The sequence below is a fragment of the Trichoderma atroviride genome, chromosome 3 (genome assembly GCF_020647795.1).
Source record: "Trichoderma atroviride chromosome 3, complete sequence".
Taxonomy (NCBI): domain Eukaryota; kingdom Fungi; phylum Ascomycota; class Sordariomycetes; order Hypocreales; family Hypocreaceae; genus Trichoderma; species Trichoderma atroviride.
In genome coordinates this window covers 4,294,938-4,311,619 of record NC_089402.1, presented here as the reverse complement: position 1 = coordinate 4,311,619, position 16,682 = coordinate 4,294,938, and the positions used below count along the sequence as shown (strand labels likewise).

The window sequence follows — 16,682 nt, the reverse complement described above, 5'->3', positions numbered from 1 at the left end:
ACACACATATATATATCATCAACTTACATCAGATCTTTGAGAATAGACAACTCTGCTCCATCCTACATCAGACGTCTTCAATAAGCACTCTATTTCCACTTACACTTCCACTTACACAACCTTTTTTTTTGAAGATCAGTTCTTCTTGGATAGACAGAATGAACGTCATCCCATCTTCAACATCTCACCTCGGTGCGGTTGGACCAGTCTACACTGACACCCACGTCTCATCTCCATTCCCATATCAGTTTCTCTTGCTTTTGGTTTTGATAGCCCCTCTGGTACACACATATCGTGGCCGCAAAGGCTACAGTGAGAAGCCTCTTTCTGCCAAAATCATAAAGATTCTCTCATGGCTGAGATACAAGCTCTACTCGTTTGTATACAATGCCATCCTCAACTGCGCCAGCCCGGTGCTCTCCATCAACATCTTCCCAAGAAAGATTGTCGTCACAGACCCTTCAATGGAAAGTGCCCTGTCCAGACATACTTCAGAGACGAGTCTTGCCAACGTCATTTTCTTGATTGGTCGCCGTGTATTCGGCTTGAGCGACTCTTCCATCCAGGCCATTGGAGGCTATGATCCTCGTCCTGTTCATGTTGGCGAGTTCTCATCTGCGAGCAATGCCAGGGCCCTTCTTGCAGCAATGGCTGAAACCACAGGCCAGAAACTTCAGAGCCAGCCTGATGTTCAGGAAACTGAGCTCGGTCCTTGGCTATTCAAGCTCACCAGTTCGGCTGTCGCCAGTGCCCTTTGGGGCCCCGAAAGCCCATGGGTTGTGGATGAAGAGTTTCAGAACCAGTTCATGGAACTCAGCGGCTCCCAGATGACTCTTCTGAGACCGTTTTCCAAGTACACTGCCAAAGCAGCCCACACAGCCAGAGCATTCATCATCAACAGACTGCAAGCCGCACACGCCAATAACCGAGCATCAAGGGTCAGGCAGATTGCTCACCGAATCAATGCCGTCGTCATGTCCGACCCCGAGTGGGAATCCAACAAGGACTATTTCAATGTTGAGCTGCTTACATCGCTCGGCCTGATGGTAACCCCCAGCACCATGGCAGTCTGGATGATCCGCCACCTGCTCCTGCGTCCGGATCTCCTTGACAGAGTCGTCAAAGAAGCACGAAACCCAGATGCTCTGGATGAACAAGGCAACATTGATCTGGTCCGTATCCGAGAGTCATTCCCCTTCTTGGCTGCATGCTTGTATGAGACTTTGCGACTGCACATGACGGCAATTCCGCGTGTGGCAAAGGCAGACTTCGACGTCGCAGTGCCCAACTCACAGCCCATCCACCTCAAGTCGGGAGATCTCATCTACCTTGCCATGTCGTCGTTCAACAGGAACACGGAGACTTGGGGTTCCGATGCCTCTACTTTCTCACCTGAAAGGCTCCTCAATAACGCTGGCGGCCTCTCCGCCTCCATGGTGCGAAAGCTGCGAGTCTTTGGCGTGGCGGGCAACTTGTGCCCCGGAAGAAAAGTCGGGCTCGAGACAATAATGTACGTGGTCGCCAGTGTCCTGCGGGAATTCGACATTGAGAATCCGCGTGGCGAGCGCGAACAATACCCCGAGCCGAGAACTGAAGACGGATTTGGCATTGGCTTTGAGCGCTGTGCCAATGATATCAACATTCGACTGAGAAGAGTCGCATAGTGAAATGAGCGTTTTCACCAAGACAAGGACGAATGTTGGAATTTATTATATTGAGTTGAAAAAGCCATGTTGTATGATTATGTTTTCTTTTCTTCTGTCTTTTTTTTTTTTTTTTTTCGCATCATTTCATAGAAGTTTGACAGATTATTGGGCAACCACAGCGATGGAAATAAGTGAGCCTGGAGCTCACTGGATTGATGTATGATACATATGGCGAGCGTTGTTTAGATTGATACTATTGATAGCTGGAACTTGTCAAATAAAGCTACTACTCTTTTCCTTTGAGAATCCGTCATTACTATTGTTGTGTTTTGAACTTGTGTAGTATTAGCCTACGTTGGAAGCACTGAGCAGTGAGACTTTACAGTGGCCGCTATCAACTCTCCGCTTGCAAGTTGGTTTAATGCTTATTCGAGCATAGCACAGATGTACCACATCACTTTCAGAGCAACACTTGCCAAACATGTGCCAACACTTGGCAGATGGCCAAATCATGCAATCGCACGCAATCACACGCCATTCGGGCTGATCTTGTCCTATCGGTGTGCCCCGCCATCCCAGAGGCAGGCACGCCCGGCGAATGAAGCCTCTTTGACATCACTTGCACATAACAAGTAAAGCACGGATGGCAGGTAAGACGGGGCTGAGGGGTAATTGCCAACGACGTATTGCACCTGCTCTTTAAGATTCATTTTAAATCATCTTTTTCTCTAGCTTGCAAGTTCAATAAACTCAACGCCGTCAATGACCCCAACCTCTAATCAATCCATCAATCAATCAACGAGTGCACAATCAACGCAGCAACACAATGGCTGTCCCTCCCAAGTTTGCAGCCCACAAGCTCGAATTCGCCCCGCCGGCCGCTTCAAGCTCGTCGGTCCCGCACGCAAATCACACCTTTGAGCTCTACCTCGACTACTGCTGTCCCTTCTCTGCAAAGATTTTCAAAACTCTCACCACGCAGGTTTTCCCAGTCATTCGCGACAACTCCGTCTGGGCCAACAGCCTCGCCGTCGTCTTCCGCCAGCAGGTGCAGCCATGGCACCCCTCTTCGACGCTGATGCACGAGACTGGCCTCGCGGTGCTGCGTCTGGCCCCCGACAAGTTCTGGGCGTTTAGTACCGAGCTATTCGCAGTGCAGACCGAGTTCTACGACATCAGTGTCGTCAACGAGACTCGGAACCAGACTTACCGTCGCCTGGCCAAGGTCGCCGCCAAGGTTGGTGTCAGTGAGGATGAGGTCTACAAGCTGTTGGCCATTCCCGAGAAAGCCGGCGAGGACGGATCGCTGAACAGTGGCAATGCCGTGACCAACGACTTGAAGGTTGTCACCAAGATGAACCGCCTGATTGGCGTCCACGTTACTCCTACAGTGGTTTTTGATGGAGTGGTTCAGGATACGAGCTCTGGGTGGACGCTGGACCAGTGGAAGGAGTTTTTCACCAAGAACATTGGTTAAAAATGGAGGAAAGCAAGGCGAGATTCACATCAAGATAGTGTTTTATTTAAAATAAAATGAAAGGCTCTTTGATTTGATAAAAAAAAAATATCAGAAAGAAAGTGACTTATGAATTATAAACATGAGATGGTAGCGATCGAGCTCTTTCTCTAGTGGCAGCTCTTTTATCGTTATCGCGGGGTGGACCAATCCGGTCCTCCAACTAGCCTGACAAAACCGCCGTTCAACTACATGTCAGCCACAGCTTAATCGAGCTCTTGATTCCAACAAGAGGCTCACAGCCCAGCATGTTTTCACTAAGATTATGTAGTAAAAAACCATTCGCCTCACTCACCAGCCTCTCGTCGCCATCTGGCCTCATCAATCGGCAAAATCTCATCCGAGCTCGCCACCTACAGCCCATTGAAAGCAAATGTCTCTTCCGGCGATGCTACGCCCAACTACCCAAAAAGCCCATCTCAAAACCGAATCTCTCAGCAGTTGAACAGGCCAAGCAGCAGGCAAAAGTCGCCGCTGCTAATGTTGGGTCTAAGCACTACGGTAACGGCCAAATCGAGTGTTTTGTATCATGAGATGCGTGCTAATGATGACGAGTGTAGATATTGCTGAGAGACTGCTCATCTATCATGCGGGTACGGGGAGGATAACGTTTCTGGCCATGGTCAAGGTGACGACGTTGTTTCTCGGAGCGTTTTTTACGTTTGTTGTTGTTCCAGGATATATCAAGGCCGAGAAGCCAGAGTGGGAGACTGTAGGAGGTGAGTTGCTGTGATTTTGAGCGTGTGTGGTCTGTCTCAAAAGCTGAGACTTTATATTCCACACACCAACCTTGCTTGCTTATGCGGAAGAGGTTCATTTGTGTATTCCACGCCTCATAATTCATCTTTCCATATGCTACTATTCTGAGCCAATCTGTAACACAGCTAACCCTTGCTCTAGTTGCTCTTTGCGGCCTCATCCCTCTCATCTTCGTCGCATACACCACATCTCCCTTTGTCACTCACATTTACATCCACCTCCCTCCAGCCGCACGCACCAGCCGCCCCGTCCTCGAGCGCTTCATCCACAGCGCTCTGCCCCCCCTCGACGGAGCTTACCCTCACGACCATGAGCGCCATCGCAAAGCCTCGCTACAGCACCATGCAAGCGGGCCACCTGCGTCCATCGAACCGGCGGTTTGGCATTGTAAACTACGTGCGAGACGCCGAGGACGCAATGGCGGAGAATGAGACGAGGAAATGGTACAACTTGCGGGCCATGAGCAAGTTTGGCGTGCAGGAGGTGAGGCCGCAGAAGAAGAAGGTCAAGGGAAAGAAGAGCAAAGATTTGACCGAGGCGTGGATCTGGGATGCGTTGAAGGATAAGATTGAGAAGAGGGCGGTTGTGGACTCTGGCAAGGCGGCGTAAGAGTCATATGAGCGCCATTGTGAAACTATATTGTACATTAATGGGTAGATTCAAGCCATGAATGAAGTACCCTTTACGCAACGACAGATTCCAGATTCCATTTCATAATACCTTGTCTCAAATCCCGTCTTTCAAAGCCTACATGACTTCCTGTTTCCAGTCGTCGTCTATCAGATACCACTAAATGCCTACTATATCATATAGATTGATATCCCAACGCCATCTCAGCTATCCACCCAAAATCCATCAAAAGCCAAACGCTAGAAACAAACAAGTAACATGTCCGTGGTCCCCCATCAACGGGATGTCACCCGAGCCGCATAAAACGTCTACTCCATTCCACTGCGCGGCACGATCAATGCCTTTGGGGTTTATTCTTAGTTGGCAGTAGCAGTGCTAAGCTATTTAGTGTCTTCGTAGTAGAACCTGGGGAAATTCCGATTTCGATCTGCACTGATCTTGCATTGGGCGAGGCCTATCGCTCAAGTACGATTTGAATGGAGTTGTGAATGCTCTAGCTTGAAAAGACGAGGCTATATATAGCCTTGAACTATCTATAGTTGGAGAGATTTACCATAAAAGGACAGTCCCTATGACTTTGCTCAGAGACAAATTCTCCGTTCAATGTTTTCTCTGTCTCTCTCCTCTTTGTTGCTAGTTGCTATTCTTCTCTAATGCCCCGCCAAGACTCCCTCACCTCTTCACCTTATTCTGGAGCATTTCCCGTTTCCAGGACCGAGCCTCACCTGAGTCTGAGTCACCCGATGCAACCCTAAACCAACAACAGATGGGACAGCTATCCAACAGTACTTGGTAGTACCAGCAGTACGTAGACACTTTGTCGAGACGGATAAAAAAGCGAAGAAAATTAAAAACCATCGCAGCCCCGACCCCTTCATCACACCATCCCGGCCCAAGTATTTTCCCCTTGCCTTGCCCCCCCTGTCACTCTCCACGTCTTCTTTTTCTCTCTCACACATTCACATGTCAAAAAATCTTTTTTTGTTTTCTCTTTTCTATTTCTATTCCTGTCCCTAGTTCCTATAGCCCAAGCCACACACACCCAACAAGCCTCGGCATTTCGCGGCGTACACCCCCTCCTCTCTCGCTTCCCCCAAAATTATCGCCCTTTATTACCTGTACTTGTACTCTCACACACACACACTGTGGCGATGCAGCCCCCAATCCTCATCGTGCCTTTATTAATTGGCCCGCCCTAAATTCTTCGTTGGCGTTTTATCACGCATATGCATGCACATACCGTACATACATGAGCTCCTCCAAATGTATGCAAGCAGCCGCAGTAGTTTTGAAAGGAACAAGTACGGAGTAACATCTTGTTTGCCCAAAACAGAACCAACCGCGCCATCCATGGGAACATTTCAGTTCCCACACGTACATGGCATGAAAGGCGCAGTATATCACACCGCATACATACTTCATATACGCGGTAGTAGTAATTGCATTAGTATTATAATAAGCCGCAGATGAAAAAAAAAAAAAAAAAAAAAAAAAAAAAAAAAAAAAAAAAAAAAAAAAAAAAAAAAAAAACACAAATACTACGACAAATAAATTATAAACGATGGCACCAATGCCAGATCCGCCCACACCTCCTTTACTAGTGGTATCTGCTGTTTAGAATCCACATCGAATATCAAAAGTCCATGCAGGAGTAGAGACATGACAAAAAAGTCAGTTATTGTTTACATATAGCCTAATGTAGCCCAGTTGGCCCCGAACGTCAAAGCATCCGGTGCAAGTGACTTGCCTGAGCATTCATCTACATCAAAGAGGGTTCAACTAGAATGGTATTGGTACATGCTAAATACGTTGACAGTTCCAATGAGGTACAAGTCTTTCTTCAAGTATCTAAACAAGAAGAGACCCAAAAAGAGATCAAGAACACATGTATTCTTACGTACATGCGTTCACACATACACAATATAGGACGTAAGCTTATAGCAATATGGGAAAGCATTTTACCTTACCGCCCTTGTTTCCAAATATATCCACAAAACGAAAAAACCCAAGTCCCAACAAACAGCTCCTCAAAGGATTCGATACTACCCCATGTATGCATGTGTGCACGTACAATCACATTGGAACATTGTCTCTAAACCAAACACACACCATTTCGGAACCCGCCAGCGCAGCGCTCCGGAGATTGTGGGTTCATAAGTTCGGAGCTTGCAGCCTATCAACAAGGCAATGAGTTGGCAAAGACAAATATTTGTGGTGGAAAATTACATACAGACTTTGTTGCTAATAAAAACGGCGATTATTAGGAAGAATAGATGCCATCTTCATTTTAGGATTAAAGCCGAGGCTTCTGTTTATTAGTTTAAGACGGCTATTCTATAAATTCGATGCCTCTGGAAGAGACATTGAGCCTGATTATATAGCAGCCGCTTCATTTCTTTTAATCGCAGTGCTATTTCAACTGGACTTGTTATGGGAGGGCGCTCATGGACAGCCCGGCATTATAATCCCGTACAACTTACGAGTATTTGAACTCTTAGCCTTTGCATCTCTATATATTTAGCTTGAATGTACGGAATCGGCACAACACCAATTCCAGCGTTCTCATGGGAAGTCTACAACAAGCCTATATAAGCAGTTCATCTTCTACAAGCTTATTCAACAGCGCTTTTCAGCAGCAATCATAGGATTTATCTCTGATACGTATCTACTTCTTTTACTATAGTGCAAGTTCAGGCTAAACTCACTACTCAAAGCCAAGTAGCATAGCAGTAGGTATTTTACCCATTCAAACTCCATACGAAGCCCAACAGTCCCCCTTATCTTCGTACTTGAACTAAACAACTTCAGCACACTCAAAAACATTTATACCAGATTACATTGCTCCGTATCTCCCCAGCATGCCGTCCAAGCTAAAAAACACAGAAACACAGCCATCGTGGAGAAGATGAAAAAGTTCCCCAGACCGGGTTCCAAAAAAAGCGTTGTTTAGCGCTGCCCACTTTATGTACACGAGTACACCCAACTTATCAATCTCCGATGGGTCCCTTTCGTCTCGTTCCCCCTCTCAGAAAAGATGCGTCTCAGGGAGGATACGTATTGACCTGCACTAATCACGTTGTTTCTAGTCATTGATTTGCAGGTTTTTACGAGTAAAAACGTCTTGCATATATTACTACTCATCACATCTTTTTTCGTCTGAACCAACCGGATCTCAAGGCTGAGCTCTTTGCCCACACACCCCTTCCCCTGGCCATCTCGCTATATTACAAGCAGGCTAGTATTATTAGATATTCTTCATCTGCCTTCTAGACTTCATCCCGTCGCCTAGCTCCAATCACCAGTAACAGGTCACTATCCCATCTGTTTCAGCTCCCATCCCATCAACCAGGGGTATCTACAAAAGTGCAAAGCCACAACAAACAGCAATAAGCACACCTCCATCTTTACGAAACAGCTTCTCATCACCCACTATATCAGCGGCACATCGCGTGGCAATCCCAGCATCCGCATCTGTAGATAACACAGACGAGGGTCCTGTATTTTCGGGGGGTTCTACATCCGCCCGCCCGCCTGCCCGCCCGCTCGCTCGTTTCTTTTTTTCGTCTTAATTAACCAACCAACCCCCTCTCAAGTTTTTCTCGGCATTATTTCGTTGCAAATTCCTCTTTCAGCCCAAGCGGAAAAAAAGGATCATCCCCACAACAAAACTTGGCCCTACGGTACATGTCCCTACAAGAGGTATGTTATAAGTCTGCTAGTAGTACTAAATCTGGGTCTGCGGATTTCTTGCCGTCTGCACGGGAACTGTCCCAGTATTAAGAGGCAACAGTACTGTAGCAGTTCTACTAGTAACACTCCTACATGTCTATTGACATGGATTCACCTCGTCACAATGTGCCATGCCGCACTACACTGGGCCCTGAAACTCCTTCATCCTGATATCATAACATAGTACCTAGGTATCCAAAGTCCAAACAAAAATTCAAGTCATTCAAAACTCATTCGTCCCAGGGTCCACTCCTTGTGTAAAGAGCACCCTCCATTATCTCATACATGATACTGTAACCAAACAGTTGCTTTGCCTTTTGCCTTGCCATCTGCTCGTAACCGAAAAAAGAGACTTGACTACCTTGAACATCGCCCATAACACCAGTGATATACGTACTACATGCAAAGCTAAGTGATATCCCGCATTTCTTTCCCATACCAGCCAGGACTCCGACATTTTGACGATGCATCGGGAAGCAAAAAGTTTGAGAAGAGGTATCGAATCGACCTGCAACGCCACCAATTCTGTCCATCATAGATTCATTAAGGCCCTCCGCCAGCGCAAGCCCGCAGGGCATAGCTGGTTATCAAATATCGCTTTTGTTTTGCCGGAGCGCCGCCACTCTGATTTTATATATCCACCCGTCCACACCTCGTTGCACCTCCCTAATCGTGATGAAAATCACATCCAAATTGTAAAAAACAATAAAAAAAAAAGAAGAACCATTCAACTGAGCAAAATAGTGAAAAAGGTAGTGAGAAGAGATAAATCAGTAACAAGGGTGAGAAAATTAGCCCAATAGCTCTCATTTTCCACCGGTATAGAGTAAACGTCTTTGAAAAAAAAAAACCAATAAATCATGGGGGAAACAAACTATACGCGGCCGTAAGAGGAAAGAGAGAAGAAGGAATTAATAGTAATTGTATCGTATGGAACTGTGTGTCGCCGGATTTCGATTAAAGCGAAAGCTGAGGAACGGACCCAGTAACCAATGAGCCCTCGGCTGCAGCGTCCGAGTCCAAAGTCATCGTGGCTGGAGTCGATTTCGGAATCAAGAGAGTAGGGAGTTAGGAAGCCAAAGACCAGCCAGGCTCCTTTCGACGAATAATTTCCGCTAGCGGCGCTTCATAGCTGGAGTGACTCCGTCGTAGTCCCATGAGCGCTTGAGGCCGCCTTCGTATACGTTGGCTACAGATTCCTGCCACATAGCGGGCGTGACGAAGTTCGGCACAGGCGCAGCCGCATATTGTTGTGGGGAGATGCTGTGTTGTGAGCCGGGCGGCAACGAGGAGTTTACAGCCTGAATATCATCAAGTGAAGGAATCTCGGGTGCACCTGAGGACGAAGCAATGTTCAGAGAGCTGGCCGGGGAAACAGGATTGGGCTCTGTATGAGCAGGCGTACCAAATGTGGTGTTCCATTGTCTGAATGCAGTGTTAGTCCATCGATCCGAGCATTTATAGATAAAAAAAAAAGCCAGGTATTCATCCCAAAAACAAGGAAAAGCAAGAGAGAAAAGTGTAATCCAGTTTTCCAAGCATAATATACCAAATAAAAGAGACAAGAAAAAACAGAACTCCGATTGACGCTGGGTAGCGAACTTACTCAAAAATCTTTGCAGGATTCCAAGCTGGCTGCTCCGGCATGGTCATGTTTGGTGGCATGCCGGGGCCAACCGTTTGTGGCATCATAACAAGTGACTGTGCAGATGGGGAGTCACTCTTACTGTCCAGACCGCCGGTAGATATTGGAGGTGATATGGGATGGCTTATATAACTGACTGTTTGGGTGCCGCTCGTATCCAGAACTTGTTCCATAGAACCGGCGCGCTCCATGCCGCGGAACGCTGGGGGGCTGGCACTATGAGACGGATGGGGGCTTCCGTATGGGAAAGATGGCTTGAGAACAAAAGGCTTCCTAATGTCAGCGGAAAAGGCCTCCCGGACGGCGTCGATCTGTCTTCGCAATTCCGGCATGGGCCACGCCTCCATCACCGTTTCCATAATCCGCATGTGGCGGGCAAAGAATTCTCGTGCGTCCGTGTGAAGATCGGGATCTGGAGAGACAATCGCTACCTATTTCAAACTGTCAACTTTCTGAAACAAAAAAAGATAATTGTTGTTTCCTGCGCATAGTATAAAAGTAAGGGGGATCAAGAAAACTAGCGCGGCTTACTAGATGAAGCACAATGCATGAAAGTCCAGCATAGACAGCCAAGCTAAAACCGCGCTGCATGCACTGTAACCCCATGACTCCGAATGAGTTGATGACGGCCTCTTGCAGGCGGCAGAGAGCTCGGGCGGAATTGTAGCAAATCATCATGTGGTGTTTCCATTGCGCCTCCTGGGTCGTTGGATCGAAAAACGATAACTGGGGCCGGTGGAACAAGATCAGAGTCAGATAGTAATATGAGTGAATGTTGCCGAGGAATGGCGATGGCAGCCAGGGCGCCGAGCCGTCCGGTGGAAATGTGACACTCAGATCAGCGGGAATCTCTGCTAAGAACTGGCTAAAAGCATGGTCCATTTGCTGGAATTCGGGATCGATTCCCCAGTCTTTTCTGTTCTTTAAGCGCACATAGATGCTAGTGATCTTTGCAATATTTCGCACATTGCGGGCAAAGTAGGTGAAGTTGCGCGAGATGAGATATTCGGCGTCGTCCCCGCCAGGAATGGGCTTCGGCACGTTGAAATCTACAGACTCAATGTCCACAGCCATGTTATATCGACCTGGAATGACATGGTGAGCGCCGCGTTCATGACATTGTATCAGGGTTGCTTACCTTGAGGACCTCCCACCATGACCTCGCAAATAAAGACTGTCTGCCAGATCCGCGTTCGCAGCTGACATTCAGTGGGATTGCTTGCATATTCGCAAGGCCGGCCGGCTTTGTGCTCCTCATAATGCTCCTCAAGCCCAAGATCCTTGGCCATCTGAACGCACTGCACAACGGTCATCCATGAGCGGTAGTAGTAGCCTCTCTTCGGCGCGGCCTCCCGAGCCTTGAGAATCATCAGTAGCGCTTGAAGGGTGCTAAGTCGGGGAACATCCATAAAAGCATCGGCATGTCCTGGGCTGGTGTTAGTACCGGTAGAAGTTCGATCAAGAAATGCAGCACGTACTTGATGCTAGCGCCAACCACTGTTGGCCCTGCGCTGGCTCATCTGCCAGTCGTCCTCCAATGGCAAACAGAGCCTCAAGGATTAGCGGGGAGATTGAATCCCTAGCAGTAGCCCATTGGCGGTAGAACATTGACCGGTTCAACACGGGAACATAGGGATGGACGTGGGTAAAGTAAAGGTCGAAATAGTGAATCGCATTTCCGTCATCCGGCATCAGTTCGGGCGGGATGCGAATCCTATGGCCGGCGCCGATTGAGATGGGAGGTAGATTGCCGTAGCCATCATCTTCCTCAACGGCCGGATCCTCATGTCTAAAGGACGACTTATTTCTCAGGTAGGGTGCTATCACGGTGTTAGTCAGCAATTTGAAAATTACAATCTGCAGGTTTGAGACATGATCATACCGGTTCCAATCTCACTCATCTTGAGGCCACCTAGGAGATCTGCTAGATCTTGCCCCTGATAGGAATCAGAATATGCCCCCCGGTGAAGAACCCGGCTGCGACGACTGCTGTAATGTAGGCGGCGTTGGGAATGCATCCTGAGGCGCGACCTGTTGGTCCATCAGGGCCATTGGCGGGGCAACTGAGGTGTAGTGAATATCGTGCTGAGACTGCGAGGCGTTATAAGGCAGGGTTTGGAAGGAAGCCGAGGCTGCGTCAGGGTAGCCGGCCTGCGGCGCGTAGACGTCGGACTCTGGCTTCAGGGAAGCTTGACCCTGTGCATGCGGTGGCATCGCCATCTGCTGGAATTGGTTTCCGGAAGGGACAAAAGTCTCGTATGTCGTCGAATCAGCGGCGCCATCGTAGCCATTTGGGCGAACGCAGTGAAGTTTAAGTCGGATGCAGGCAGAACAAGGCCAGGTATTTGTGGTGGCCGCATCACATTTGATCTTTCGGCGTCGACAGCCTTCGCAAGCTCTCATCACTGCGAGGAGACGGTCAGTCAAGTCGATGCGACCACGGTGATGCTATACCGCAAGACATGATCGAATATTACCTTTGAGCCGCTTGTGGCGATTGTGCTCGTCAACAAAGACATAGTCTAATTGGCGTGTTAGTTTGCGCTTCCGACCAAATCATTCGCCATCTTGTGGTTGATTGTGACTGGGCCGGCTCATCTCACTCTTCTGGGTTTCCCTCTGGGGGTATTGCTGAGGCGCAAACGTATAGCTGTTCATGCCCATGGCCTGGGCGCTCTGGGACTCCTGCGGCAAGATGCGCCGCACAGAAGGGTCGGTGGAAGACATGGCAGAGAAATGTGCGCTCCAAAGAATCGTATGTCAAGGCGAGCGTTCGAATCGGTCGAATGTTCAGTCGACGGAGGTCTAGCAGTGTCGGGATCGTGACCTCATGGGACGTTGGCCCTCAAAGTGGCGACCCCCGGCGCCTCGGTATGTTGTCGCGGCAAGGTGCACTGCACAGCGCCCGCAAGATGCAACGTCGAAAGGCCGACAAGGACGCTCAGAATTCGGAAGCAACGGCGAAGTCGTGTCGGCGAGCAGACGGCGGACCAGACCAAACCAGATTACGATCAAATTCAGCTCTTGGGTCGCAGCTGGAGGCGGCAGTTTTGTAGGCTTTGGTGTATAGCAAAGTCGACTTTGTGATGGATCCAGGCTGGCAGCAGAAGTACAGCCAGAGGGGCAGGGCGTTTTAGCGGCAGGAAGCGGACTTTTTGGGGTTGGAGCCAGGAAACCCAGTTGGCTGCGCTGCGCTGGACAAGGGCAGGCGACGTGGGTGGTACTAAATGGGAGGAGGGGTTCGCCAAAGGAGGGGGCGTGCAGCAAGTGCAAGTTGAGAGAGCAAGGAGACAGGGGCAAGGGGCTTTGGTTTGGTTTGGTTTGGTTTGGCTTGACTGCGGTGGGCTTGACTCCTGGCGGCGGTTTGCTCGAAGCTGCGTGGACGAGGACTGGAGACTGGTTTCCAGGGAGGCACCGGGGCCCAGACTTTGGGTTCTGGCGGGCGAGGTACGGCCTGCTGCTAGAGAGCGCTGGCGCTGACTGGGTGGGCGGCACTGGGCGGCTTTGGGGCTAGCTGCGAGCCTTTAGTGCCCGCGCCTGCTGCAGTACAGTGTAGCTGTGCCGGCCCAGCGGTACCTGCTCTGGAGTGCCACAGGCCTCTGCGCCGCGCTACCAGGCCGTGTGCTGCTAGCGACAAGTACCGCAACCTTGGGCGCACGCGACAGGTGGGCTGGCGACGCCCCCCGGCTCGTTGTACCGCTACCTGCGCGAGCTGCGTTAAGCTTGGGAAGGATTTTTTGCCTCCATGTCTGTTTGGTCTCATCCATGCCTGCCAGCTGAACCCGCATCAGCCACTGGGGGGAAACGCGGATTTGACGGATCCGAAGGTCGAGACGGAAACCCGAAATGGCGGACGAGTAAGTCGTGGCTAGACACACGCCTCGAGACGAATAATATCATTTGTGAGATCAGTTAATCAACCAACGCACACTGCCGGTGGGAGGATCTTTTTTTTTTTTTTTTTTTTTTCTTGGTGTCCTGCAGGTTCCTTGACAAATTTATTCGACGTACGAGTATGCACAATCGTATTACCAACGACTTGCAGTCGAGTCAGGGGGGGGGCAAATGCTGCTCAGCCAGTAGGTGGTGATAATGGCCGTGCTCCCAGCTGCTGGTGTTGCGCCATCTAGGGGGCAGATGCCAGCCAAGCCAATTCACTGGCTACAAAATTGCAGGCAGGTGTTTGGGGCGACAACCCTTGGATGACCCGCGACCATGACATGATGAAGCTTTATACGCATCTTGGCGCTTTGCAAACGTTCAATGGCTCGCCGCAGCTCGATCTCACGGTTCGCGTGTTCTCCCCTCTGTTCGCCACCAGTGAGCCGATCAGCCGTGTCACTTTTCTGGAACCGTCGAGCATGACGCACAACTAACAGGAACAGAGGCTGACTGCCATGCCAAAGACAAAAAGCATATGTCCACCGCTAGTAAGCAACATCGGCGAAATGATTACCACTAAGTATCTCATACATTGAATTCTACCTGCTCCTAGTAGCAGGTCCCTCGCCAAACGGTAGCATTCGCATCAGAGTCCAGCTATCTAGGCCCGACTATGTATGTATGCTCGTGTTTTCGCATTGCAACGCACTTTGGATGCCAAGGACGATCGCTCGTAGAGTGGATCGATGGCCATTATAAGGTGAGCACTTATTTTCCAAGCTGAGTTCCTCAGGAGTAGCTTGCTTGCTTGCTGGCTTTCAACGTCCTCCGCATGCTCCGGATGGAACGCATGTCGCAATGTTCTGATTCTCCACAGCTGCGTAAGGCTGGTGCTAGGGGCACCCGTCAAAGGCGCATAAAGTGTCTGGGACTTGCATGGCAATCGGCCGTTGAACAGCTCGTGGTTCCTGGTGGCAGCCCCCAAGATTCAAACAAGTAGGTACATGTCCGTAGCGCGCGTCCGAACGCTTGGGGCAGGCGGCAGCTCGTGGCTATGTAGGTATCGATGTCAAGCGTCATGCACGTGGAGCTCTATCTACTTGTACGTTCATGTATGCCCTATCTCAGCCATCGAATACGAGTCTGCTGCTGCGCCTCTAGTGCATGTGTGAAGCCATGCAATCCTTGGAGTGAATATTCGTCTTGGTATACCGCAGAAGTTATTGGCATGTGAACTGCCAATCAACCCAACGGTCTCCAAAGCATGCCTCTCGCAAGTAGGGGTCTAAAGAAAAGGAGAGAGGAACCAAGGACGGGCAAGGAGCCCTGCTGCAATAGCCGAGCTGCGTATTGCTGCTTTATTCTACAGGCAGTATGTAGGAGAAGTGCCTAGTAGGAACAACAAACCCCTAGGCCTCGAGAATGCTGAAGATGCTCGACCACATGCCTCGAGAGCTTCTCACCCATGTTCCTGAAATGCATATCATGCCCCGTTTCAACATATAGATCTCGAAAAAGCCTAAACGTTGTTAGTTTAAACGGCACTGTTACAAGGGCATTCTTGCTGCAAACAGCTGCCAGTATTGTAGAGATGCACGTGCAAAACGAGATGCCATCTTGAAATGGCATTACAGAAGGCGCCCTAGTACAGACAGGGAAACATACAACAACCCAATGGACGTTGGCAGTAGCTTTTGCGGGCATCAGCTTCCTTTCCAGGCCCTGTGCGTCTCTATCAGGTTTATGCACGAGGTGCCTGTCTGCAGCATGACAAGGTGAAGCGATTGGCTGGGCATGTTGAACCACAGGGAATGCCCAAGGTTCCCTGCTTCAGCACATGCTCGTGGGCAAGCATCTGGCAGGTACGTACCGCCTGACTAAGCCAGCTTCTTCGCACTCGCACTCTACACCAGACAGACATTGACTTCCATTCCTTCAGCCCCTCAACTCCTCGTGGCAGGTCTGCTCTAACCGCACTTTGGGCTCAAGTAGCGTATTGGACGGAGTGCGACGAACCGCTAAGTGCACTAGCCAGCCCAGCCCAACTGGATTTCCCCGCCGCGCTTGGATCTGTAGAAGCTTCTACTGCCCAGCAGCGTGTCTGATGCGTCCTAGCACCGCCGCAAGAGGGAAGAGTGGCTGCTGCAGCATGTGCTCCTATTGCATCTGCCGAACGCTGCTTTGGTACTTGGTGTCTGGTGCGTGCAGTAGTGCTCGTGCAAGTACCACGCTGTGCTGCCATGCTGCGCGCGCACCAGCAGCCGTGTCAACGAGAGAGCTGTCACTCCCCCCTAACCGAGAGGGGCCCCCAAAACTGTCCCCCCGCACACGAGAGTGCCAGTCTGATGCCGCTAGCACGAGCAATCAGCGCTCTAGGGCGCATCTGGACTAGCCGCGTCTGGGTTGCATGCCACTGGAGCTCGACTCTTGGAAACGCTGTCTTGACGCACAGGGCTAGCCCTGCCCTTAACCGCGCGCGCCATCGACAACGAGCAAAGGAACCTGTTGCGTGGTCGTAGGCGTACAAGTCGAGTCATCTGCAGTTGCAGTCAAGACGTTTGTGTGTCGATATTGTTGAATAGTTACAAAGCCAGTTGGACGCCGTCCAAAGATGGCATTGACAGAGATGCGAGGAATGCGAGCACTTAAACTGGGATAAAATAGGCTACCTGCTGAGTACCTAGCGATGCTACCGCTCAGCAGTGCTCACCGCATGTACCTGGTCCGTAACCCTCCGTGATCTTCGGCAGCGGCCGGCTCGGTCTAGATGACGGGGGTGCCAAGAGCGAGAGACGGAAAGTTCCGTCTCTCAGCTTTGACCACCTGCGCACAGCGAAACCGCCGCCAGCACTCGCTGATGGTACGTGACACCGAC

General features: G+C 50.0%; 3 protein-coding genes across 3 annotated transcripts; 2 read left to right on the top strand and 1 right to left on the bottom strand.

Moving 5' to 3' along the window:
• Positions 1-2,472: 2,472 nt before the first annotated feature.
• Positions 2,473-3,123, top strand: TrAtP1_006688 (uncharacterized protein; the record flags this gene model as incomplete). The annotated part of the gene is made up of 1 exon (XM_014082469.2): positions 2,473-3,123. The coding sequence occupies one exon, from the start codon at positions 2,473-2,475 to the stop codon at positions 3,121-3,123; it is 651 nt and encodes a 216-aa protein (XP_013937944.1).
• A 209-nt stretch (positions 3,124-3,332) lies between these two features.
• On the top strand, positions 3,333-4,754 carry TrAtP1_006687 (uncharacterized protein). The gene is made up of 3 exons (XM_014082470.2): positions 3,333-3,663; positions 3,723-3,881; positions 4,063-4,754. The coding sequence occupies exons 1-3, from the start codon at positions 3,411-3,413 to the stop codon at positions 4,350-4,352; spliced, it is 702 nt and encodes a 233-aa protein (XP_013937945.2). The 5' UTR covers positions 3,333-3,410; the 3' UTR covers positions 4,353-4,754.
• A 4,641-nt stretch (positions 4,755-9,395) lies between these two features.
• Positions 9,396-12,652, bottom strand: TrAtP1_006686 (uncharacterized protein; the record flags this gene model as incomplete). Its single annotated transcript, XM_066113227.1, has 9 exons — positions 9,396-9,705; positions 9,887-10,356; positions 10,457-11,010; positions 11,064-11,351; positions 11,404-11,745; positions 11,808-11,837; positions 11,899-12,330; positions 12,403-12,447; positions 12,529-12,652. 9 exons carry the CDS (start codon positions 12,650-12,652, stop codon positions 9,396-9,398), a joined length of 2,595 nt encoding a protein of 864 aa, XP_065969313.1.
• Between the last annotated feature and the right edge of the window lie 4,030 nt (positions 12,653-16,682).